This window comes from Saimiri boliviensis, chromosome 6, assembly GCF_048565385.1.
Source record: "Saimiri boliviensis isolate mSaiBol1 chromosome 6, mSaiBol1.pri, whole genome shotgun sequence".
In the NCBI taxonomy this organism is placed as follows: Eukaryota; Metazoa; Chordata; class Mammalia; order Primates; family Cebidae; genus Saimiri; species Saimiri boliviensis.
The window spans coordinates 89223515-89249733 of NC_133454.1; the positions used below are offsets into that span (position 1 = coordinate 89223515).

General features: G+C 43.1%; 1 protein-coding gene across 10 annotated transcripts in view; it reads left to right on the plus strand.

Moving 5' to 3' along the window:
• NAV2 (neuron navigator 2) overlaps positions 1 to 26219 on the plus strand; it is a 768220-nt gene that overhangs the window by 519668 nt on the left and 222333 nt on the right. For 8 of the 10 annotated variants that reach the window (XM_074401231.1, XM_074401234.1, XM_074401225.1 and 5 more), the window contains 3 exons: positions 6101 to 6359; positions 10737 to 10805; positions 18546 to 18706. In XM_074401231.1, the coding sequence (XP_074257332.1) occupies positions 6101 to 6359; positions 10737 to 10805; positions 18546 to 18706 (489 nt within the window). The remainder of the gene's footprint in view (positions 1 to 6100; positions 6360 to 10736; positions 10806 to 18545; positions 18707 to 26219) is intronic. The other 2 variants (XM_074401233.1, XM_003919910.3) reach the window with 1 other exon arrangement.

Genomic DNA, 26219 nt, shown 5'->3' on the forward strand with positions numbered 1-26219 from the left:
CGGCCTCCCTTTGCCCTGGGATGATGATCAAGACCCCTCACCAACCCTTCCCCAGAACACACCACCTGTCATAGCCATCTGTAAGCCTGCCCCTGTGAGGAAGGATGGCCTTTATCCCTGGCCGTTTTGAGAACACCTGGGGTTTGTGCTATCTGGCCCTGAGCCCGTCCTCCTGCAATGGAGAAGCGGAGGTTCAGCAGTAAAGCACATTCTGTCTAGTTCAGCAAGCGTTTTCTGGGCACCTTTTATATGCCAGAGACAGTGCTAGGTACTGGGGTATACCAGTGATCAAGTCAGTCATATTAAACTAACCTTGATTCCAGTTAATAAGAGAGAGCTGTGTTAGTGATAAGCACGGGACCCAGTGGTGACCAAAAGAAAGCAAATCAACTTTTCCTGGGGCTCTCAGTGGAGCTACACAGAGGTGGTGATGTTTCCCTCCAGGGTTTCATGGGATGAGTAGGCATTTGCCAGACAGGAAAGGAAGCTGAAAGGAAATCTAGACAGAAGATCAGGCATAGATAATATTAATATGATGGGGGCAACCTTGCAGACATTGGATCAACAAAAGTAGGAACATCCTTCCAGGTGGAAGCAGTATATACTTTGAAGTAAAACCAGTTGCTGATTTGATTAGCTCAATCCTGGCTTTGCTGCCTGGATATCCAGAGAGCTAGGTACTGAGTGTGCTCCTCCTCTCATTCCAAGCTGGAAAGTAGGAGGTCTTTCTGGACCATAGGGTGAAAGCAGCAGATGGAATGTTTCCATTTCCTCCTACCTGTATCACCTGAGTATGGCATTGACTGGGACCCTCAGTTTCTGTTTCTTAGCAGAAGGGGTCCCACAGGCTCTGCTCCCACCCTGTCATCCCACTTCTCCTATAGGTAGAGTTATTGGTAGGCTTGGCGAGCAGCAAGACCACAGAGGGCTGACGAGTGGTGGGCAAGTTAGTGGTGAATACCGGTTACGCAGTTCCCCCAATTGCAGGGACAATGCTGCAGAACCTATAGCCCTTGATCAGCTGGGTGAGCGCCACACAACCATGACTCAAGGGAATTGAACAGGAGTTCTGCAGCTCTGCAGTCTGCACAGCCCTCCCTTTGGCTTTGAATCCCTTATGCCCTACAAAGCAGGTTTCCTGGTATTAGGTTGTTTCAGCACTTGTGCCGTTGTAAACCAAGCCTAAAGTTTCTCTTTAAAAATGTCGAAATAAAATAATTCCTGTTTATCTTACCCTGACATTATGCCTGACATGACCACAGGATCTATGCAGACTAGGGCCAGCCAATAGGAAGAAAGTGATTAGAACCCAGAGAAAGTGGAGTCAAGGCAATACTAATTCAAATGGAAATTGGAATATGAGAATATGGCCCATGCAGTTTGCTTTTCGGTTGCCGCAAGAGTGACCACAGAAAGAAAAAGAACAGGGCTCTGGCTAGTGTCTCCTTGGGCAACTGTTTATCAGTTCTCTTTAGATATACACGTCTTTCCTTCTCTAGAAGTCCAGAGGGTGAGGTTAATCAGCTACAAAATAATAACTCCCTTTCCAAAGCCTTGAGGAATGGCATGAGGGAAACATTCTTGTGGGGCTTTGGGTTTTTTTTTTTAAGGCTTCCTGTGGAGCTGGCTTATCAAGCCTCATGAAACACAGACAAATACCATTTGGAAATATGGAAAGAATATAATTCTAGCTATTTTGCATAATGTCTGTTATAGGCCACCCATGGCAGAAACTGTGTGGCTGTCAGCACATTCAGCACGCTGGAGTTTTTGTAATCTGAAAAGAAAATTAAATAGTTATAATGTCCATCAATTGGTGAATAGACAAACAAAATATGATGTATCTAAATGACGGGACTATAAAGACCGACAAATGATCTAACATGGATGAACCTTGAAACATTATGTTAAGTAAAAGAAGCCAGATGCAGGCTGGGCACAGTGGCTCACGCCTGTAATCCCAGAACTTTGGGTGGCTGAGGTGCGCGGATCACCTGAGGTCAGAAGTTCGAGACCAGCCTGGCCAACGTGGTGAAATGCTATCTCTACTGAAAATACAAAATTAGCTGTGCATGGCGGTGCATGCCTGCTGAGGCAGGAGAGTCACTTGAACTCAGGAGGCAGAGGTTTCAGTGAGCTGGGATCATGCCACCGCACTCCATCCTGAATAACAGAGTGAGACTCAGTCTCCATAAAAAAAAAAAAAAAAAACAGATGCAAAAAACGATATACAGATGCTCCTTAAGGAGCCATGGGGTTGTGTCCTGAGGAACCCATCGTTAAGTTGAAAATAAATGCATTTAATACATCTTACCTACTGAACATCATAGCTCAGCCTAGCCTACCTTACATATATGTGCTCAGGGCACTTAGATTAGGTAGCAGTTGGGCAAAATCATCTAATGCACAGCCTATTTTATAATAGGGTGTTGAATATCTTATGTAATTTATTGAACACCATACTGAAAGTGAAAAACACAATGGACGTATGGATACTTGAAATACAGTTTCTACCGAGTACCTATTGCTTTCACACCATAGTAAAGGTGAAAAATTGTAATTAAAACCATCACAAGTCAGGCACCATCTATATTGCATGATTCTATTTATGTGAAATGTCCAGAAAAGGCAAATCTGTAGAAACAGAAAGCAGATTAGTGGTTGCCTGGGATTGGGTTTGGGGATTGATTATAAACTGAGCATGAAGAATCTTTTTAGGATAGAAATACTCTAAATCTAGAAGTTACTAAATTTACTAAATATTACACTGTACACTTAAATTGATGAAATTTTACCTCAATAAAACTGCTTTCAAAACCAGAAGGATTACCATTGAGTTCTCTGTAATGTTGGATCATTCATGATTTTCCTTTCTGGACACCAGTGACTGTGGCATACAGGCAAAGAGCAGAGAGAATGGACCACTTCTTAGGCTTCCTTTGGGTGAAGAGCTCTATAGTGGGTTCTAAGGAGGCTGCAGATAGAATAGCCACATTTTCTCAGTAAAAAAGGGAAGTACAGGGTCAGGCAGTATCCTAGATGTACTCATTTTCTCATTTTATCTTCAATTAATTCCTATAACAATCCTGTAGGAAAGGTACGGTAGGACATATGCCCATTTTAAAGAAGAAAACTGAGGCTCAGAGAGATTGAATCCTGTAAAATCTCAAAGTGTATAAATGATGGACTGTAGAGATTTAACCACAAGTTTTTCTTGCTTCAAAAATGAAAGATCTTTGTTATAAAAATGCTGCTTCCTAAGAGGAAATATATTTATTGGAGGAGTACTATAGTCTCTGACCAATGAACGAATGTTTTAAAAACAGTGGCCATTCTGAACAGTAAATGACTAAATGACCACGATAGGAAGAGAATATAAGACTGGCTCCGTTTGTCTGTACTAGGATTGGGCTGGTAGGTTATGGAGGGTGCTGATGTGAATGTGCCTACTTTTTGTTTTTGCAATGGATAACCCCTAACCCCCCAGGTATGCTGAATTGTTAGTTTCTCTCCTCTTGTCTTTTCTTGCATGGTTAAGAAAAAATGCATTATGGAATGCTTGAAATCCCAGAAAAATCAAGAATACTTAAATGCCCACCAGCTAGCTTAATAAAACATGATGGGTATACAAGTAAGGTTATACAGTACTAGGAAACTGGACCCTGAGTCAGAAAACCTAGATTCAAATCCCAGCTCCAGTGTTTATTACCTTAGAGAAGTCATAAAACCTTTGAGTTTCTGTTTCCCCTTATGTGAAAGAGGGATAATGCTACTCACTTCCCATGTTGTAAGGATTAAATGAGATCATGGATTTAAAGAGCTTAGCCTGATACACACTGGTTAATAGTAGCTCTTATTGTTATAAACTATATGACCTGATAACTGTACAAGGCACTAAAAATAAATCTTACATAGATTTCTCCTATCCCCATAATTAGCAGTACTTTCTCCCTACGGCGAATTCAGTTTTGAGGGGAAATTGTTTTCTTAAGTGTAATAGGCACTAACATGCATGTCAGCCCTTGATTGGCTTATCTTGATTTTTGTCCCTAGCTCTTGTCACTGCCCAGTTGGGTGACTATTGATATGTCACCTCACTTTGTGGGCCTTTGTTTTCCCATAAGTAAAGTGAGTAGCCAACTGAATTATTTCATCCAAGCCTCACACTCTAATTCTCATGTATCACTGAGAACGTTTGGAAGCAGAAGTGGAACATGCTACAGGTGTGTGCCTCTCCTTTGGTTTCCTTACTGTGGAGAAGGAAGCATGGCTGAAGGGTTAAAGCTGAATTACCAAAAGAGACTGAGGGGCTGGTCCTTGAACCTTTCCCTGCTGCACACATCACACAGAGTGGTTTATAATCAGTCGTTTTGCATCCTGACTTGTCCACATCAGTCCTGGCTACCAACTGTGGTCCTGATATAATTAAGAGCTCCTGACTCCCTGGCTTTCATTCTCAAAAGTATCATGGTTGCACAGTAGATTAAAAGGGCACCATAGTAAAAACTGTCATTTTTAAGGTATGAAGCTGGAGCTGTATGAGAATCGCATTTGGTATTCTGGGGCTATAGTCATATTGGTTATTACCAAGACAAGTGAAGGGCTTCCCTGTTTAAAGAGTGCTTTTACCTAAATGTTCTCATTTGTTCTGCAAAACAACCTTGTGCAGTGGGGCAGAGTGGTGTCAGTATTGCCCTTTAACTGAGGCCCAGAGAGATTAAGTGACTTGTCTGGGATTGCACAGCTAGTAAGTGATAAGAATACAGATTGGAACTCACGGCTTAGGTTTTCCAAATGCTATGCTCTTGTCTACTTTGTCCCGTGATCAGAATCTGCTAGCTTCCAAAGTAGGGTATGAAGACTGGATTCTAGAGGTTTGTATTGTCAGTTTCTTCGGAGCCTGGAAATAGGAATGCTCCAAGGGGAGGTAACTCAGCCTGACCTAATCAGCAAATCACACCGGGCGAAGGCACAGGCAGGGAGCCCTTCCTCTGCGTGGAATGGAGCTTGCTTCTGAAAGGACTCCATTCATACCTTCTGCTTCTCAACTGGGCCTTGGAGGAAACTCTTTTTCCTTCACTTACAGCCTCTTTCCCAGCCCAGGGCTAACCTGTTAAATGTGCATTACCTACTCTTCTAACAAGGCCTTTGAAGATTTTTTTGCTTCCCATCTGTCTTTCCCCACTTCTCGGTTAAGAAAAACTTATTCTAGGGTGATAGGAAAGCAGAGAGGACCAAGTATGTTTGCCCCCAACGTTCCTTCTCCTCTGTCCCTCATGCTGGGTGGCCCTAGAACTTCACTCTCAGGGTCTGCTCAGTTAATACTAGATGCCATCTGCATCTAGTATTAACTGCATAGAAAGGAGGGATCGCCCAAGGAGAAGCCCCTCATGAGCTGTAGCCTTTGCCTGTGAATAAATATTTTATTCTCCTCTGCAACTCTTTATGTACGCGTTGAGGCAAATGCATTTTAACATTGAAAAATACTGTCTGGAGTAAAAACAAAAATTGATTCCCACTCTGTTCTAATTTCTTTTAATGTAGGGAATATTTTGTGTGAGTCCGTTATGGAAGCAAGTGCTTATAGCCTATTATTTATTCAGCAGATGAGAGACACAGAGCCACGTATTTGAGAGTAGGATGACTGGGGAAACCAGAGCATGGGTCATGGAGTGGGACAGCAGCCACTTGGCACACTCTGTGGCTTGAAGCTTAGAACGTGGACTTGGCAGAAGCCAAGTGCAATGTGAGGACCCAGGAGCTTCCCCCAGTGCCAGAATGCCTCCATCCTCTGCCTGTGTAACAAGCACAGTCATGCTGGAGACGCTTGCTTTTTCAGTGGTGTCCTTACTGAGAATTTCCTCTTGGCACCTACCAGACATCCAGTTGCAACTTGCCTCGTGTATCCACTCTAATACTAATGGCAAGAATAAGCTAATTTCTTTGTGGTTTAGGCCTGATTTTAATTGACTGTGATACCAATGAAGTGTTCGAGAAGCCTGTTATCCTAAAGAAATTAAACTCACGTGCTGGCTGAAACAGCCCATTGAATAGGAAGAAGAGCTCCCCATCTGACAAGAGTCTCTTTATTGTCTTGCAGAGATCAGGAATGGAAACCTCAAGGCCATTCTAGGCCTCTTCTTCAGCCTCTCCCGATACAAGCAGCAGCAGCAGCAGCCCCAGAAGCAGCACCTCTCCTCACCTCTGCCGCCCGCTGTGTCCCACGTGGCCGGGGCCCCCTCCCAGTGCCAGGCTGGCACTCCTCAGCAGCAGGTGCCAGCCGCTCCCCAAGCCCCGTGCCAGCCTCACCAGTCCGCGCCACATCAGCAGTCAAAAGCACAAGCTGAAATGCAGTCCAGGTGGGGCTCCTTGCCAACTGATGGTTTTGATTTTTAGGCACCTGCCTCCGCTCAGACCAATCTCTAGGCCAGGCATCCCCAAACTATGGCCCTCGGGCCACATGCGACCCCCTGAGGCCATTTATCTGGCCCCCTGCTGCACTTCAGGAAGGGGCACCTCTTTCATTGTTGGTCAGTGAGAGGAGCACAGTATGTGGCGGCCCTCCAACGATCTGAGGGACAGTGAACTGGCCCCCTGTGTAAAAAGTTTGGGGATGCCTGCTCTAGGCTATCCTGTATGGGTTTTTCATTTGCGCTTCTTCAGTGCTGAGAGCTATTGGTGGTTAGTGGGGAGTTAGCATGGCCTTGAAATGGATGCAGTGAGGAGCCCTTCTTGTGTCTGGCGGAGATATATACTTTTACAGGTCAGAATTGCCAGCAGCCAAAGCTAATTAGCTGCTCCTGCTGTTACTCTGGACTATTACACACATGCTAATAGGCAATAAACAGCCCCTAAAATAAACTTCAGACCCTTTTCATGTGTTTGCCTACAAGCCAAATGTTCAATATTATACATGAGAGTAGTTTTACTTAGTGGAGGTAAAAGTTCTAGTCCATTGGATGCCTCTCCTTTGCCAGAACAGAAATACAGAGGGCACCAAAGAAAGGTGGCAAAGGAGGCAGCCATCTATCTGAGCAGGGCAGCATTGCCTAATGGGAGCAATTACCATTAAATGTGACTGTGTTGTGTTGAACTAAGATGGGAAGAGTCCCACCATGCAGGAGTGATCTGCAGGGTTAGGGCCTGGATTTTGTTCCCAGAGAGACATGTTTGCCAGTCAGACTCACCAGGTACAAGCCGATTGCCTTTGTAGTTACCATCTACTGTGCTACAATGGAAATAGTTGCGTGTCTAAACAACTCTGCAAAATACCACCCTGTAAAACTTTTGTCTGAATGGCAATAAAAACAGGAAGATTTTAGGAAATAGGTTTTTGACTCGAGGTCAAGTTCGGCAGAAAAGTTCATACTGTTTTCTTTTAAGCCAGAAGTCTTCAACTATAAACCCTAAATGTCACTGATCAGATTGATTGCTTGAAGTCATCCAGTGTGTGCTGAAGAGTAATGGCCTTTTCTTTCCATTCCCCCAAAGCACCAGAATTAATAATGGTACGGCTTCTCACACACCTTGATATACCTTTTATTACTCATTGTAGTTGAGCAGCGCACAAAGCTGCTCAAACACAGCTGTTGCCTTATAGACAGTTACAGCCTTCTTTTTTTTCTCATGAGAAGTTCTGTTTCCCAATTGTGATGGTGTTAAAGCCAGCAGTGATGGGTGCAATGTAAATCAGGCCCCCTAATTAATTATCTAATTATATCCAGTTTGCGTTATGGAAATTTGTGGGATGGGAGAGATGCCTGGACTAGCAATGAGGAACACACAGCCTAGCAGCCAGTTGCTAAACCCTTCCCTGGAGAACTGCCTGAGTGGGAGTCACTCCCAGTCAGAGCTTCCCTGATGGACGTGGATGATTTAAATGATCAGGCATCATTTCCCAAACTGCATTCTGTAGAGTGCTTATTCCCTGGGATGTTAACTTGGGTCATATTGCAGGAGATGAGTTGTGTGGGGGAAAATATTGGGAGATAATTTGGGTTAAATTGTTATATGGCTGTTATCATAGGTCTACTCAGATCCTTGAACCTGCCAATATGCATCTGTTAATTTAATTGGTATTAAGCCTCCCATGTGCCAGGCACTGTTCTAGGCCCTTGGGAGTCAAAAATGAATGGGATTGCCATGGTGCCTGCTATCTCATGCTCCTAGAGGAGATAAGCACAGAAGCACATGAACAGGGAAGGAGGCTATCAGATAGTGATCAGTACTATAATTAGATGATGGGATTCAGAGGGGTTGGGCTGCTAATTTAGGTTTGGTTGATAGAAAATCTCTCTTGGGACATGAAAAGTAAGCTTGGTGTGTTAGAAGAGCATAAACAAGGCTATTACAGCTTAGTAGGGGAGGGGAGGGACCAGTGATAAGGTAGTTTGGAAGGAGAGAGGGCTGCTACCATTTATGTGGATGACAGCGAGACCTGTGGTCCCTGGAGTTGTGCATTGCTATGGCACTCAGGACCCATCACAGAGTACCAGCTAAACCGGATAGGGTTTGGATTCCATTCTAAGGGTGACAGGAAGCCATGGGAAGGCTTAAAGTAGTAGAAAGAGTTGATATGATTGGCACTTGTAAAAATTCACCTTTGCTTCTCTTTGGAGAATGAAATTGTGGAAGACAAGAATGGAAGGAAGGACCCCAGCTGAGAGGACTTTGCAATACTATAGGCGAGTTGTATCAAGGTAATAGAAGCAGAAATGGAGATGGACCAATTCTGAATCCTTAGGGAGTTGAGCTAAGAGGCCTGCGAACAGATTAACTCTCTGAAGTGATGGAAAGAGAGAAATAACAGATAAAGCCTAGATTCCTGGTTTGAGCAGTTAGGTAAGTGGTGGTATTATTCTTTGAGATGTGGAAGCCCAGGAGAGCAGGTATGCATTATGGATGTTCAGACAGGTAGTGACACAGAAAGGAGCATTCTACAAACTTGGCAATAGCATTCTTCTTATTTTATGGGACATTTCACTCTAAGGAACATGTATTAAGAAATACTGGCTTGTGTCACTGAGCTTTGCTGTCCTGAGGCATCCATTTCCATAGTAGGTGTCTGTTTTCTTAAAATAACCAGGTATTCCAGTCAGAGCACCCATCTCCCAGTAAGCCAAAACATCCTACTATTGATGAGTGCTTTACCTGAAGAAGAGCCAAACTTGCTTGAGTCAGATTTTTACGTTCATTTATTCCAGCTACAAACTGTCCTGCCATCATGGTCCCCAGACCCTACAGTGGTGACACGGACTAGGCTTTTGAGTTGCTGTATATCCTCACCCACCCCTTCATCTTACCCAGGTTGGGTTACTTCTGCAGGAGGCTGGTTTTATTCACCAGATCCTGATACTTTCTAGTTTTACTTTCAAAGGATAATCTTGTTCTCAAGGTCTAGGGATGTGCTATTCCCACACCAACACTCTGGCTATAAATTTAAGCATGATAAAATTGCATCAGTGGCTCAGTCTCCAAATTCTATCTTTGATAAGCAAAATTCCAAGGGCAGTGGTTTAGACCCTTGATTATTAATTTCAAGTGTTGACGCAAACCCCCACATGCCAGGTTTGTTTTGTTTTCCTATTAGAACTCTGCCTGAAAACTATTTTGAAGCTGTCTAGGTTCAGCACCCCTGAGGGGTAGAAAGCACTAAAACTTCGACAACTTTCCCTGAAGTTTGCTAGTAAAGGAGTTAGGGAAGTTGGCAAAGAAAAATCTGAGACACTGGCTTGAAGGAATCCGAGCAAATCCTTCATGACAGCCTCATTGAGGTTTACTGCGTTTTTTTGCTTCAGCTCATCTCACAACTGACATGGTGGCCAAGAACTTGATCCACATTTCACCCTGTGAAATTCTTCCCTGGTCCAGAGTCCAGGAGAGGAGCATAGTCTCCAGGACTTGCCTTTTTCTCCATCTGTTTCTACACAGATAATCAGTATTCAGTTACTAAGCAATAATCCAGAAAATGACTTTATTTTTTCTCCATTCTTCTCTCTCTTGACTGCCTAAGACTATAAGACCAACAAATTATTTCTCACCTCAGATGCTTTTATGAACATGATACAGGATGTATGGATACAAGAAAGATAAAGATTTCTATCGTTAAAGCAGTAAATAAGTTTAACTTTTTCCTTTATTAAGCCTAACTAAAATTCTTCATATGTACCAATTTATAGTACAAAAAAAAATAAAATCTATTGAGTTTAACAAGCATTAAATGGTCATTTCTAAATCATTAAAAGCAAAAATTCCTGAGACCAGCAACATCTGGGTATAGATTTGCAAAAATCTATCCCCTTGTTTTGGGTCACCTTTATGGGATACTGAGGATATTCATCTGAAAAACATCCAAGTAGAACAAGCATGTGAAATAGAAACATCTCAGTACTTTAGAAAGGCATAAAGTTTATTTACTTGTTAGGGGACCCATGCCTTAAGGCCTTATTTTGAGAAGAAGGCTTTAAGAAAGACATTTAATGTTTAAAGACACACACACACAGGCATACATACCCACAAGCATATTTAGATAATCTTAAAAGCAGTTTCTTCACATTGGAAATCTATCAAATGAGTAAAGTGAGACCTAGAAAGAAAGCTGCATGTCATAGAAAACAGTGGGCAGTGGAAAAATACAGCAGCATCCCCACTGTCAGAAGACCCTTAGGATTTGTGTGTCTAACATATCTTCTCTCTCCTCACTCAGCTCTTCCACTTTTTTCTTTCCTATCATGCAGTGCATCATCCAAGGACTCATCTCAAAGCAAAATCATCCACTTCACTCTGGGTCAGAAAAAGATATCTAGGTTAGACTTTCTCTGTGTCCTGCAAAGCATGGTTTAATCCCAACCCACTGTTCCATTGTTCCCTCTGCTCTGGCTGAGTTTCCCTTTGATCCTCTCCCCATTTCATGTTTGCAGTTGCAGAAAAACTAAACGTGCTTTGGCTAATGGTCCGATGGTGCAGTTTTGAAAGTGACCATGGGATTGTTGCAAGTGTGTGCGGGGGGAGTGACAGCGTGCAAGTGAGACTGAGGGGTATGTGACGTTTTGCATTTTCTTGACTTTTGACTTTGATGGCTTTGTCATCAAAATCCATTCTGATTTAGGTAAAGGTGAGTTTCTAAATAGTTTTTATAGTGGTTTTATGATGAGTTTGCTCCCTGCTTCGTCCTGGCCCTAATCCTACCTCATCTGCATCTCATTTATGTGTATTGTGCTTTGTGTTGTTGTTGCTAAAATTACTAATGTGGGTTTGGTTTACTCTTGAGTTATAAAGACCTGAGCATGAATCCATATTGGGCAGAGGACACAATTCAGCAAGGCAGCTATGTCTCATTTTGTTTCTGGATGCTCTTAGGTGCCATGGAGACTGCCCCCATTCCCTGAAAAATAGAAAATAGTCTTGCTGATGAGCTAGTTCTTTTAATTCAGACTTTGACCTGTCAGCTGCCTCCTATAAGGACCCATTCTATGGTATGGGAAAAGCCAGTTTATACCACGTTGCATCATTATATCTACTGTTATTTTAAAAGTATCAACAGCTAACATTTATTGAATGCATAAGTTCAAATGTGTCATCTTATATAATTCTCACTCCAGGCTTCATGAGGTAGGTCATATTATTATCCCCATTTCACAGATGAGGAAACTAATATTTAGGAAGTTAGGTCATTATGGCCAAGGTCACACACATGAAAAAGTGGATGAATCAGGATTTGAACACAGGTGGTCTAACTCAGAACCCTCACTATAACCACAGTGCTACACTCTCCTCCCCCTCCTTCATTCTGGTCTCTCTGTGGTTGTTGAGGCTGCTTTTTAATATCTTATGTTTCAACCACTACTCTTGGCTTTTTCTCTCACACTGCCCTTGTAGCATCCTAACAGAAATTGCTGCTGGGGTAGAATCTCCTCCTTATTATGACTGGTATTTATTTTTCATTGAATTCTTATTTAAGGGGATGGGAAATCCTACTCATATCTGTCTTCATTTATCACAAATACATCCTGAATAACTGCTCGCTTGCTGCCCCATGTGTTAGGGACCTCTAGGTGCCTTTTCTAGCCAGAGTTTGCTTTTTTTTCTTTTTTCTTTTCTTTTCTGAGACAGGGTCTCACTCGCTCTATTGCCCAGGCTGGAGTGCAGTGACATGGTCATGGTTCACTGCAGCTTTGGCTTCCTGGGCTCAAGGAATCCTCCCATTTATCTAGGACTACAGGCACATGCCTCCACACCCAGCTAATTTTTTTTTTTTTTTTTTTTTTTTTTTTTTGGTAGAGGTGGGGTCTCCCAATGTTACCCAGGCTGGTCTCCAACTCCTGGGCTCAAGCAATCCTCCTGCCTTGGCCTCCCAGGGCCCTGGGATTACAGGTGTGAGCCACTGCTTCGCCCAGCCTAGAGTCTGGTTTTCTAAAGTGCTTACACTTCGGGAGACCCAGCTCAGGCTCTGCCTGGCTGGTGAGGGAGAAACCATATAGCAGTGTGCTTCTCCATAGAGCAAGTCAGCACATTACCCAGACTCGGTGGAGGAGGACCGGAGGGAAGCTAGTTTGTCACTGCTTCTGGTAGCCATGGAGAAAGTAGCTGCTTTCCCTGACAAAGAACACCAAGCCCGTCAGAACAGACACCCACTGCTCCGGCAAACTGGTCCTTTCCCAGTTAAATTGAACATCACAAAAATGCATGTACATAGGAAAGGAAAGGGGAGGGATGAGCTGGAAGGAAACGTGAAATCTAGTGCCTGTTCCCACGATGTGCTCAGTCCTGTAGGGTAGAGAAAACAGGAGCTAGCTGGGGAAATATCTAATTGGAAGCACATGCCCATCCCGTGGATGATTTGTTATCAGACCCAGATGATGGAAGGAGGCAGTGGGAAGAGAGGAAGCCCTGGAAGATGAGGGCGTGTCAACCCTGCCCTGAGGCTGGGCTGGGCACAGTGCTTCTGGGTTTACCCTGAGTCATGATGTGGCTTTCCCTTTGTGTCATATCCCCCACTTAAGGTTTCTTTGAGATGCATTTTTGTCTCTGCCAAGGCCAATGAAGGGATGGTTCCTTGTTTCAAATGAAGCCTTTGAAGGCTCTTCCTTGCCTTCTCTACACCCCCGTTTCCCCACCACCAGCCTTGAGCAGGATCCTATGAAGAATTTTAGCTGATCAGACACCACTAAGCTCAGCAGTGAAGTTTGGTTACCAAAAGAAGTAGCCCTATCCCTTCTGGCAGAGTAAGCCACCTTCCCCAGAGCTCTGGAAATAGGTCTCTTGTTGGAGACCAACCACTGATGGAACACCTGCCAACTCCCAGCACCTTGATGGGCACCAGGGGTGTTGAGAAGGATGAGAAGCCTCACCTTGAATCTGGATGGGGAAGGGGCGTATGAAGGCAATCGATACAAGGGTGAAAGCTCTCCATTTATTTCTGCCTTTGACCACTCTTATTGCCGCCTGGCCTCCCTGGTAAGCCCAGGGAGGCTTATTTTACCTGCAGGAGGCAGAGAAACATAGTGGCTAAGAGGTGCTGTTAAATCTAAGTGAAGGCCCATCCTTACCACTTACCGTTGGTGTTACTTGGGCAAATGATTTGATCACTATGAGCCTGGGTTTCCTTATTGGTCAAATGGGATAATCTTGCCTTGCTCACAGCATTATAAGGCTTAAATAAAGTCATTTAATAACTATAAATAATGAATTAATAAAGTCATTCCTTAGCACCTGACCTATGATCAGTGCAGATATGGCAGTGTTGGTATTTTGGGTTCATCTGGGCCAGGTGAGGCAACAGGCTGCCTCTAGAAAGTTCCATAGAATTGATCTGAATGCAACTATCCTGTGGAAAAGAGGCAGTGGGCCTAGTAGTTTGGTCCTCTCTGCCCAGCTGATGGGCTGAAAAACAGATGCCATGGAAACGAGAGATTTAGTACTTAATCATCTTGCCTGGCAAAAAGCATCTCTGATTATGACCGCCCCCTGCAAACCCCTGCATGTGCACACAAGCTGCCATCCTTCCTGGGAGGGGCCATCCTCTGCTCCCAGGCTTTGAAGTGGTTTTAGGGGAAAGAACTGCTTTTTCTTTCTGCCATCGGCACGTACATCGCATGGAGCAGAGGAGCCGGGATGCACTCATGGGTCACATGCTGGGAATGACAGTTTTACCACCCTCCTTACTTGGCTCTGCACACATTAGAGAAATTGACCATGGCTCTAACAGCAGCAGGATTGTTCCCCCACGTCTTACACAACGTTCCTTAAGCTTAATATTTTAAAAACCCAACATATATATGTTTCAAAGAACCCATCTGTGTTCTCTGTTATTTGTAACTGTGTTTGGGCCTAGAGTGATTATGAGAGGTCAAGTTCCTCTTGGGAAGGAGCTGTTGGGACTTTCTGGTGCTGTGAGGGAGCAGGGTTGACCTGCCATGCTCCCCTCTCCCTGCGCTGCCTCAGTGAGACAGGCCCAGTAGGCAGCATCTGTTGTGATACCTGCAGCTGTTCCACAGGAGCCAAGACCTAGCTCTTTAGCAAACAGGGATTCTAATGCTCCAGATGGCAGAAGCTTCCAGAGCGGAGGTTGATAGACATCCTCATGATACACAAGGATGTTAACAATAATGAATTTCAAAATGTTAGCCCGAGGCCTCGGATCTGTGCCACCGGTAAACTAGAAGATACTCTGCCTTTCAACTCTAGCTGCACTCTCAGCCTCCTTAGTTATCACCTCATCCCTGGAGGGCAGGACCAAGTCCAGGACCCGTGGCGTGACATACAAGGTCTTCCCTTCCATGCCCTGCTTGCTTCTCTAGCCTTGTTTCCTCCTACTCTGTCCCTGGAGTCTCAGCACACGCCAGCTGTTTCTTTCCTCTGTACTTTCCGCAGGGTTTCCCTCGGAGTGGCATGCTCTGCCCCCTGCTTTCCCATCCTCTACTCACATTCCCATTCAGCATGCTGGGGTCTTTTACACACAGCCTTTACTCTGGGGTCTTTTACACACAGCCTTTCCTGATCATCTCACAACCTCCAGAATCTTCATTTCCTTCTCTGAATACCTTCCGAACTTCACATATTTTATCAATACACATGTAATCTAGATGTCAACTGAGGTCCACCGGCCCCTTGAGATCCGGGTAAGATTGAGCATTCTACCTCTGCCTCTTTCAGTTTGTAGGAAGTCCAGTGGCCTCCCAGGTTTGCTCAGGTGTCTCCGGTTCTTGTGGTCATCTTTGGCTTTGAAATCCTGCACTTAAACTCCTGTACTTAAAAGTTCAGTCTGAATTAGTTCTGTTTGTGCATGTACTCATCATCCCAAGAGATATTTTGGTTCCACCCATGTGAATCCAGGCTTAGCATTTTTTCTTTCTTCCCAGTCACCACACAGTCATTATGGCCTTTGTCAGTGAACCAAATTTTGTTGAAAATGTCAGACGGAGGGGGCTTACTTTGGAGCAAGCAATGGTCTGAGCCCATTTACAATAGAACCTAATTGTTAAACTAGTGTCAACATAGATTCTGTCTGCATGGTGGGAAAAAGCACGTGGTCTCCATCCAGTTTTCTGATTTAGTCAAGTGCAGGTTGCTTTCCTGACTAGGGTGTGGAGGTGATAGTGGTTGGGGGTGGACAGGAGCTGACTTGAGCTTTGTGGTGGCTTTTGACAGCTATACGTAAAACCGTTCTCTCTTTGCCGTGTCAGCAATGCTCACGGCCCTCAAGTACTCCTTCTCCATGTCCCAGAAGGCTTGGCACAATGCTGCAGCCATTTGAACAACACGCTGCTTCCATCAAAAGAGCACCTAGCCACTGACTCAGTGAAAAGAATCTGATCATGACAACCCAAGGGAAACCCAGAACTGTCTTAGTTATTCCAAAACCAGGGATGTTTCATCCCAGAGAGTGGAGCCCACAGACACTCCAAGTCTAAGACCTCAGCCAGCCACAGATATTTGGATTGAGTAGCTTCTCTTCTGGAATGTTCTTAGGGAGATGATGAGTCCTGCTTGCCAAAGCCTATCTTGCCTCTTTGAAAATGTTTATCTCAGACTCTTGTATGTTGATTTTTGTCCAGCTCTCTCTGATACTTTAACCTTGACTCATCTATTTTCTTCTTGATTTATTTGATTCTTTCTTGTGCCATGGCATGTTTCTTTTATGCCAGTGTCCAATCCCTTCATGTACCTGTGTTCAGTGGAGAAGATGAAAAAGGAAACTCACATGCACTGGTGGACATTAAGCCATTTCAGATTTACAGTTATACCCAATGGTATAGCTGTTAACTATTTGGTGTAACTGTAAATCATTATTCATCATTATTCCAAAGTTACAGGTAAGGAATATGAATCTCAGAGAAGTTATGAGACTGCTCCAATGTCTTGTGTGTGGAAAAGCCTGTATCCTATCCATTACACCATGCTGCCTCGCAGAGGACCATACTGCCTACCTGATTCAAGATTGTGTTTCCCATCCTGTGCTTTGATTGCCTGCCTCTATACAGTCCTTATCCTGTCCTTAAAATCTGCTGTGGTTCAACCTAGGGTCAGCACAGTGGGGACTCTCCAGCAACTCTGAAAGGATTGCATCTATGCATCTTCTCCTTCTCCATTGCTTTTTGCTTCCCTGCTCTTTGCAAATTCCACACTTAGAGCAGTACAGTGCTGTGACCTGCCTTCCCCTACACCACTTAATACCATTGCTGTGACATCATCTTGGAACAAGTCCATAATCCTTTTCTAGGCCTATCTGTGGGCATAATGATTCCCGAAGACTATGTCTGGTTTAAAAAGTTCAGCCCAAGGGAGGACCAGATCGTCACCTGCAGAAGCTCTTCCATTGGATGTGAGTAATCAGATAACACTGACTTGAAGGACTTGCAGAAGGTTGTTTGTATTGGGAGCAGAACCAAGAGGTACTAAGATCTCACTGTTGGACCTCCTTGGCCAGATGTGCTGGCCACATCTGGTCCCCAAACACAGGCACTGACACTGCTAGTATTTTGTACTCTATTCTGTGCCTGTCTTTGTGTAGTGAATGTTCTCTCCAAACAAGATGAGGTAAATTAACCAAGGGGCAAATCCTCACAGCGCAGTGGGAAGTGATTCTCACTGCAGCGTGCTGGGGGAAGAGCTAACCCCCTTCCTTCTCTCCCAGCTCCCAGTCAGGGAATTGGGCCAGCTTCTTCTTAACTGTATAAATTTTACAGTTCCTCACACCAGCTCATGTTCTCTGTTTACTCTACAACCAGCTTTCTTGCTCCGCCAACAAGAAAAAGTTTAAAGTGATTGCTTGCTTATATCTAAAATGCTTCCAGACTGTAGATTTCTTTGGTGCTTACAGGTTTGCATGGAAAGAAAAGGCTGAAAGCTTTATGAGTTGAAAATTCAGACTTATCACTAGATCTAATGTTAGTCAGCTGAGGTTCCAGTGGCTTTTAAACACAGCTAAGTGGATTTTAGCTGAAAGATACAACTAAACATTTCATCATTTATTCATCTTTCAACTTTAATTATTGGAAACAGCCTGCTTAGTAATTCCCTGGACCAAAATTCTGATTTGAGGAGTCTTACCATTAACTCTTTGGTAAATGGACTCTAATATCTTTAGACACATTATGGAGAAGTCTGGTGACTTTATATCCCAAACCACCCAAAATGAGGTGTTTTATTTAAAGGGAGAGTGTGTGTTTGCCTTTAGGCTAACAAATTTCTGGCAGTTTTACAGAAAGAATGTATGATGTTATCCATCTACTGTGCATAGAAGTTGCACTTTAGCCTCAAAGTAATGCCTGTGGAGACAGATTGTCAGGTGTTGAAGGAAAATGTGTATGTGGACAAGTGTTTCCAACCAACTTTAAGTTTTCATCACAAATATGTTGGGTTCTGAGTGGTAGCAATTCACTTTCTCACCATTATAAATTGGCTTTTTCTTGATACCTACAATCCCAGATTATGGCAAACAGTTTTTATACCTATCAGAAGAGATGAACACACAAGGTTAACAGTTTAGAGTCCTCCAAGGCCTCTATGTTCCCTGCTGATAGAATTAGAAATAACATGGCTTCATCCTACTAAAAAAACAAAAATACTTATCCCAGAGGGGGAAAAAAATGAACTTCATATATATATATATTTTTTTTTTGAGATGGAGTTTCACTCTTGTCACCCAGGCTGGAGTACAATGGCACAATCTCAGCTCTTTGTAACCTCCCCATCCCGGGTTCAAGTCATTCTCCTGCCTCAGCCTCTCGAGTAGTTGGGATTATAGGTGCCCTCCACCATGCCCGCACAGATGGGATTTGCCATGTTGAACTTTGAAATTTTAATCCACAAACATATTTCTTCCTCAAAATTGTTCTCTCTGCTCAAAGGAAGACTTCACATTTTGCTGCTGGACTTTGCTGGGGTCATTACCTGCCTGCATGTTTGTAATGGTTCCCCCAAATTCTTTGACTGGAAACCTCCTCACAATGTCTTGGATAGTTTCTTTTACCTTCTGCATGGTGCAGTTCCTTCCTCCCACACACTGAGACTGAATGCATTATCCTGTTGGTTTTGCATTTTAGACTTCCAGGTCCTACCGCGAGGGTGTCCGCTGCAGGCAGCGAGGCCAAAACACGTGGAGGGTCGGCTACTGCTAACAACCGGCGCAGCCAGAGCTTTAACAACTATGACAAATCCAAACCGGTCACCTCCCCACCCCCACCGCCAAGCAGCCACGAGAAAGGTGAGTCACCTTCTTGAGGGGCCTTTGGGCATCTTCCTTCAGAGCACAACTATCTAGTTCCTTTGGGCGAATTTGGTTGGGGTCCTGGGGAGGGGTTGCATTTGCGGTAAAAATGGGTTACAAGGACATATTTGTCAGGCAGGAACTTTACTAGCCAGAGGCATTAATAAAGTGGGGAAAATATTGTTACATTCACCAGCAAAAATAATGTGCTATCTTTGTGTGGGTGGGGGCCCACAGACACCTGGCTATGGATAGAAGAAATACAGCATTTGGAATTTGAAAATACGTTTTCATGGAATATGTTCCATGTATTAAGCAATTTTTCAGAAATGCTTCTTGGAGCTTGCATTTTGTGAACTGTGATAAGCTTTTTTATCCATCAGAAATAATGCGAGGGGAGTTAGGAACAAGAGATTTTTCACCCTTTGAAAAAATCAGGAATGTGGATTGGCTCATTGAAGATCTTGGCTACATATAAGGAGTAGACAGCATTGCTCTAGGAGTTGTGATGTAACTTTTGCCATAAAAGGATATGAATTTTTTTTTTTAACTCTACACAGTACTGAGTTTTTAGGATAGAGATAAATGGTGAACAGCCCTGTGAGGGTTCTGAGGTAGTTTCAAAGATTATTCAAAAAGAAGTAGAGCCTTCCTTCATTCCTTCTAGGCAAAATAGTCTAGACATCTTTGGGAAATATGTTCCGGTCTCCTGGAAGCATTTCCTACCTGGCATTATGCAAGCTTCCTGGGGCTGCCTAGATGGTGTTTCTCTATTTCCAGGAAACTGCCCCCTCACTCCCTAAAGTGCCCCGAGAGCATGGGCAGCCCTCCTACTATGAATGAGCTTGAAACCTCCGCCATCCCCTCCTCTAACTCAGGGTCACTTGATTCAGTGGAACTGAGTTCTCCCAAGTGTTTGCTATTCACTTTATCTTTTCCTCCCCATATATGAAGGAAATGTATACAGGGCTGACAGATGTGTATGGAAAAAGGTTTCCCAGCCAAGGCACTGGGAACTCTGCAAATGGCACTAAAGCCATAACCAGGATGCCTCAGCCCCTCAAGACTTTGTCATCCGGCCCTTAGTTTCTACCTCAAGCAACCATTTTTACTCTTCTCTCTTTTTTCCCTTTCTTCCCCTTTTCTCTCCCACTTTCCTTTTCTTCAACATACTCATGTGTTTTTTAAGTGTGCTTAGATTACAAAAATAATATATGCTTGTAAAATGGTACAAGTACCAGATAAAAGTTTTCCTACATATTCTCCTTAGAGTACAAATATGCACCATTCTATATGTATCCATCCAGAATGTTCACAATGCATTTATATGTATATATGTATGTAATAGAAAGGTTTGTGTTTTTAACATTGATGTGTGTAAGCTAAACTTTTTGAGTACCTATCATGTGCCTCATTTTATCCCCATTTTACAAAAGATGAAACTAAAGCAAAGAAAGGTTGAGTACTTGCTGAAGTCACATCAGAGATAGTGATAGATGGAGTTGGATTTGAACCCAGGGACTTGGGTTTCAGAACTATGATTAATATTGTGCTTCCCTGGAAGTGGCAAACAAATGCTTGAAGCTTTGCCTGTTGAGGGCTAGTTGGCTGGCACATGAGGAGAGAGTTGGGAAGAGGTTAGGAAAAGCTTGTGCTAGGCCTCTCCTCGTGGGTCAGTCTGCCCTTGTCCCGTGGTTATTTGAGGAGAAGCTATCATAAACAGTCTGAAAGATGGATGTGAGATCCAAGTCCAAAAAAATAGTGAAAATAAAGGTAAAAGTTCCTAGTGGATGGGACAGGGTAGGAGGATACTGTATTCTAGAGCCACCTACAGGTGTGCCCACCAATGCTAAGACAGCCACTGACCTGTCCCTGCCCTCAGCAAAGGCTCCTACATGTGCTCTGAGCAGCTTGAGAACGAGGCCCCTTAAAGGCCTGTGGTGCAAATTCTAGTAGAGGCAGTGTCCCAGGGAAAGACTTTAGTGCCAGAATAAAGAAAGGGAAGTCGTATTTATTTATTAAGTGCATATTATATGCCAGGAACTTTGATTTTCTTTTTTTTTTTTTTTTTTTTGAGATGGAGTCTCACTCTGTCACTTAGGCTGGGGTACAGTGGCACAATCTTAGCTCAGCCTCCCAAGTGGCTGGGATTACAAGTGTGTACACCACACCCTAATGTTTGTATTTTTAGTAGAGACAGGGTTTCACCATGTTGGCCAGGCTGGTCTCTAACTCCTGACTTCAAGGGATCTGCCTGCCTCGGCCTGCCAAGGTTCTGGGTTTATAGGTGTGAGCCACTGTGCCTGGCCTGATTTTCAGTATGGTACTTGATCTTTACTAATGTTCTGTGAGGTCAATATTATTAACCCAATTTTACAGGCAGAGAGAATGAAGTTAATAGAGATTAAGTAACTTGCCTTCACTGGTAACTAAGCACTGGAATTATATCCAGGTTCCACTCCGGGATTCAAACTCTGACTTTGTCCTGTCCTTGGGGAGGCCTGTTATGAGGATAAGGTGAGATGGTGCATGTGAGAGTGTTATGTGAGCTGTAATGCGGCAAAACTCCTGTGAGGAGTCACAATGATAGAAACAACCGATGGTGGTCCCAGTCTGTGAAAGAGTGCATTTATTCTCTCCCCTACCCTGGGCTGTCCCAGGTGCTTTTTATACTAACTTTTTCAACCATCCTGAGGTAGAAGGCCCATGGAAGTTTACTTTCAGATACTTGTGCATTTCCTCCGCCTTTTTCCATGGTTTCTGTATTCTCCCTTGAACCTGACCTGTTGATTACAGCTCCTGAGGTAGCCAGCACACTTGCAGAATGAAATAACTCAACCACCTAAGTAAGACACAACAGGTACCTGGACAAGGTCATCTCTTGTCCTTCACCTTGAGAAGTTCCATCTCAGAGAGGGTTGCTCTTGTGAACAGATGAACCACCATTTGTTGTGGTGGGTGCTGTAGCTGAGGCGTGGACTGTTTTCAGGTGAGGTAAAGTCTGTGATGTAATCCCATCACCCATGCTCCTTCATCCTTCACCGAAGCCTTCCTCTAAGTGAGGCAGACCCTGACTGAGTCGTGTTCTGGCAGTTCACTCTCAGGTGAGCCAATTCATAGACTACTTTTTTAAAAAGTAATGACAGAATATCTATAACATAAAATTAACCCTCTTAACCGTTTTTAATCAATAATGTTAAGTGTGTTCACATTGTGGTGTAGCCACTGTCTGGAACCTTTTCATCTTGCAAAATGGAAATTCAGTACCCATTAAACAGTAACTCTCCGTCACCACCTCCCACCAGCAGCCCCTGGCAACCACTATTCTACCTTCTGTTTCTATGAGTGAGTTCTCTAGATACCTCATGTGAATGAAATCACACAGCATTTGTCTTTTTGTGTATGGGTACAGAGCTTCTGAAGAATAATTACTTATAAAGCACTTTAGGATACTTCTGGGAGAATAAGAAACACTGAGAAGATTTTATCTATCAAAATATGATAGTATATGCAAAAAATATGGAATAATGTAAATAAAGGGCTTATTTCACTTAGTATAATGTCCCCAAGGGTCATCATGTCGTATCCTGCAATTTGTAGACTTTAATGCAGGCGTCCCCAAACTTTTTACACGTCCCTCAGACTGTTGGAGGGCCGCCACCTACTGTGCTCCTCTCGCTGACCACCAGTGAAAGAGGTGCCCCTTCCTGAAGTGCGGCAGGGGGGCAGATAAATGGCCTCGGGGGCCGCATGTGGCCCGCGGGCTATAGTTTGGGGACTCCTGCTTTAATGTGTGACCCCATTGACCTAAGAATTTCACTCTGAGGAATTGATCTAATAACATCAGTAGCTTAAATTAAAAATTCATTACTCTGTCAATAAGAGACAAAAACATTTCAACAAATAGTTCCAATTTTTAAAAAATATTAAGAGTAATTAGAAATTGAAGCAGGCAACTTTTCAAAACCTATAGAGTACTTTATACTTTGTAGGGAAATCCTAAAGGATTTATCTTAAAATCATGCCCCCTCTTGCCATCATCACTGAATTTAGTTCTGGTTACACAGAAAAACCTACTGAGATGTGAAGCTGAAGAAAAGTGATAGTGGATAATACTTTTTAGGTACAAAAGGCCTAGAGAGTCACACAAAATTCGTTCACTTGTTCCATAAGGTGGTGGCCAAGTACACAGTTGATGTATAAAAACCAAAAATATTCCTGGATAACAACATGACCTACTGGTTTTCCCAAAGACTGATCTCAGATTTTGCCTGTGAGGTTTGGAGGAAAGTCTGCAGAGCCTTTAGTATCATCATTGCCATCATGTTTAGATTTGCCTTTGATTTAGTCTTCTCTCTCCTGCAAGCGGGAATGAGCCACAGCTGTGCCTGACTCGTGGTATATATGAGCAGATTTGGCAGGGAAAAGTCAGTGTCCAGAGATGGTCAGGATGCAGGGAGACTGCTCACTTTCTCTGTTGACCCCAAGTGCCCCTAGGGCTCCAGACCAGAATCACAGATTTTCAGGGACAAGGAAATAGCTGTGACATGATCTGTTTTCTCTTCCTGTCCTCTCACTTACATCCTTTGAATGAATTAACACTGCCTGGGATCTAGTACATCTCTAAAGTATTTGGTCCATCTCATGAATTTGAAACAGTTGGTATTCCTAGACTGACTTACGTTCATATAGAAGATGCTCTCTTCTAAATAATACGGCTTTCTTCAATTTACAGTAAGAAAATCTTTATTTTCATTATAAAAACAATGGGAAAGTATTCAAACAACATAGAAATGTATTAAAAGACAAAGAATCCTACATATTCCCACCTCCTAGATTAGCCACTGTTTATCACTTTGTTTATATTATTGCATATTTTTATGCATATACTATCACATTTTGAAATATAAAATTTTCTTAGTGTTTATTATTTTCCAAGTAGTATTCTAAAGTGCTTTATAAGTAATTATCTAATTATTCAGAAGATCTGTACCCATACACACATTGATATTACTTTCAAAATGTTATAAATGAAATCACCAAGTCATGGACAGCCTTTCTCGTCTATATATAGGTCATTCTTTCTTCCTAATAGTCACATAATATTCCATTTTATGAATTTACCACAATATTGTTTAATCACTTTCATTTATGTTGCTTCTAATTTTTCAATGTCATATTATAAATAGTACTGAAATTAATATCCTTGTATGTTTTTTTACATGTATATAACCATTTCAGTGGAATTGCTGCATCAAAGAGTATGCACATTATATAGTTTCCTTAACAATTAATACTTTCCTTAATACTTCCTTAATACTTAATACTTCCAAATTTTGCTCCCCAAAGGTTATACCTATTTATATCCTCATCAACAGTGTATGAGAGGGCTACTTTCTGTACTTACTTGATAGCACTTTTATCAACTGTCTTGGGCAAAAAAATACTTTCATTCTTTTGAAATGAGGCAAATTATTTTAAGAAGCTGAAATAACAAGACCGTTTGATAAAAATTGGCCTCATTTACTGACACTGCTTTGACAACCACTTGCCTTAACATAGTTCAAAAAGCACTTGAGTTTGAGATCAACCTTTCTACTCTCAACATGCTTCTCCAGCCTCAGTTTCCCTTCTGTGATTCTGAGGTCCTCCATCACTAAACCACTGTGAGGTGCAAATGTATTCTTCAGTTGGCACTGGCTATTGTACCTCCTCTGACGGGAGCACCATCCACGCCTTCTGGTGGGGTTCTTCCTCTGGTCTGCATTCTGTGTCACCCCTTTCCTCTTTGTTCACTGCTTGTCACGAGCAGAAGAGAAGAGCCAGACATGGCTCGAGACAGAGTTTTACAACCTTCAGCACTATGTCATGTCTGAGTAACTTTGGGGCCGTTGATTTAGAATTTCTATAAACATGTCACTTTATGGTTGGCAAACCAAGTTATTTATCTGAGTTAGTGATTAGGAGATGTAACCATGAAAAAGTTGCCCATATCCTGCTATTAACCAGGATTCTGACATAAAATTACAGTTTAGACTAAATGAAATTAATTCAGTCATCCAAGTTGTGCAGACAAGAATATAGTTGGGGTGCCCTGTTTCATGTTACTTTCTTCATTTGTTCATTTCATCATCATTTATAGAGTACTTACCGTCTCTCGGGCACTGGGCTGGTTGTCGTGACAGGGAGAATTGAGACACAGACTCTGCTTCCCAGGGGCTCACAGCCTCAGGGAGGAATAGTGCTCACATGTACTATAATAGAGAGAGGCTCCAAGTTGTGAGGAAAAAGATGAACCTAGCCAGGAAGACTCAGGGAGGACTTCCCAGAAGTGATACCATTTTTGTTGATTTCCAGCTCAAAATTTTTGCTTAGAGAAAAGGAAAAGAAGGCTGGGAAAGAATGACTCATCCTGCACTTCCTGGTCTGGGTGTTAATCTGACAGCAAATCCGCTGAGTTCACTGTGTTGTTCAACTCATATTCTATGGAGGGCCTAGAGAGGGTAAACTTCTGCAAGATCTCTTTTGTGATGGAGTAGGGCCTCCCTTTGTCATCAAGAGATCTTTGTCGTTTCTGGAGCTATCATCCCAGGCAGGAAGAGCTTAGGTGTCTGTTGCTTAGAGTGGGTGATAGTTATCTCTTTTTGGGAATCAGCCGTGATGTTGTTATGACCTTCCAGATAGAACGCATAGTTGTCAAAGGGCTTAAAAAGCTAACCTAGAGGTGTGAACCAAGATGGCATCATTGAATTTAGAGAATTCTCTGCGATATTGTCTGGAATGGAACTCCGTGACCAATTGGAACACCTGTTGAAGCTGAGTAGGCAGGATGGATTAGATGCTGCCAAATTTAGGGACTTCACAGATCACTGGAGGAATAAAGAAGCTTAGCAAGTTAAGAAGTTGCACCAGTGTCTTGGGGCCGGTGTTCAGTTATCTCAGGAGAGGAGTTTTGGGGCCTTGCAATCAAAGAGAAAGCAAGTACTGTAAAGACAGAACACTGCATCTGAGTTTTGGCTCTGCTGCTCCTCAGATGTGTGGCTCTGGGCAAATGTCATGGTCACCAAGGCATCTCCTCAGGATGACCCGCAGAAGACCATCATAGGCCATGCTTAACACCATTCTAGTGTGGTACCCCATTCACCTCCAGGTAACAGCTCAGGTGTGAGGGAACAAGACTTGAATAGGGCAGGTGCACAGGTGCATCCAGCTTCAAAGTCACATACCCCAGAGGAGTATATAACAGCCCTGTATGTGTAACTTCTGGGGTTCCCACAAGGATTAGGCCCAATCAATTGTCATAGAACTCAGAGAAGCTCAAAATGATGGTATCCCCAAGAAATATTTATACCTCATTTGTGGTTTTTCCCATCCAGATGTGGTCGTTTTTACCATAAGCAATGTTGCTTAGTAATATAGTGGACATTCTATCTTTATCACATTTCCAGGGGAACAGTTAGCAGGTTAACACAAGGTCAAATTCTCATGCAAAAGTGGAAAAGGTTTTGTT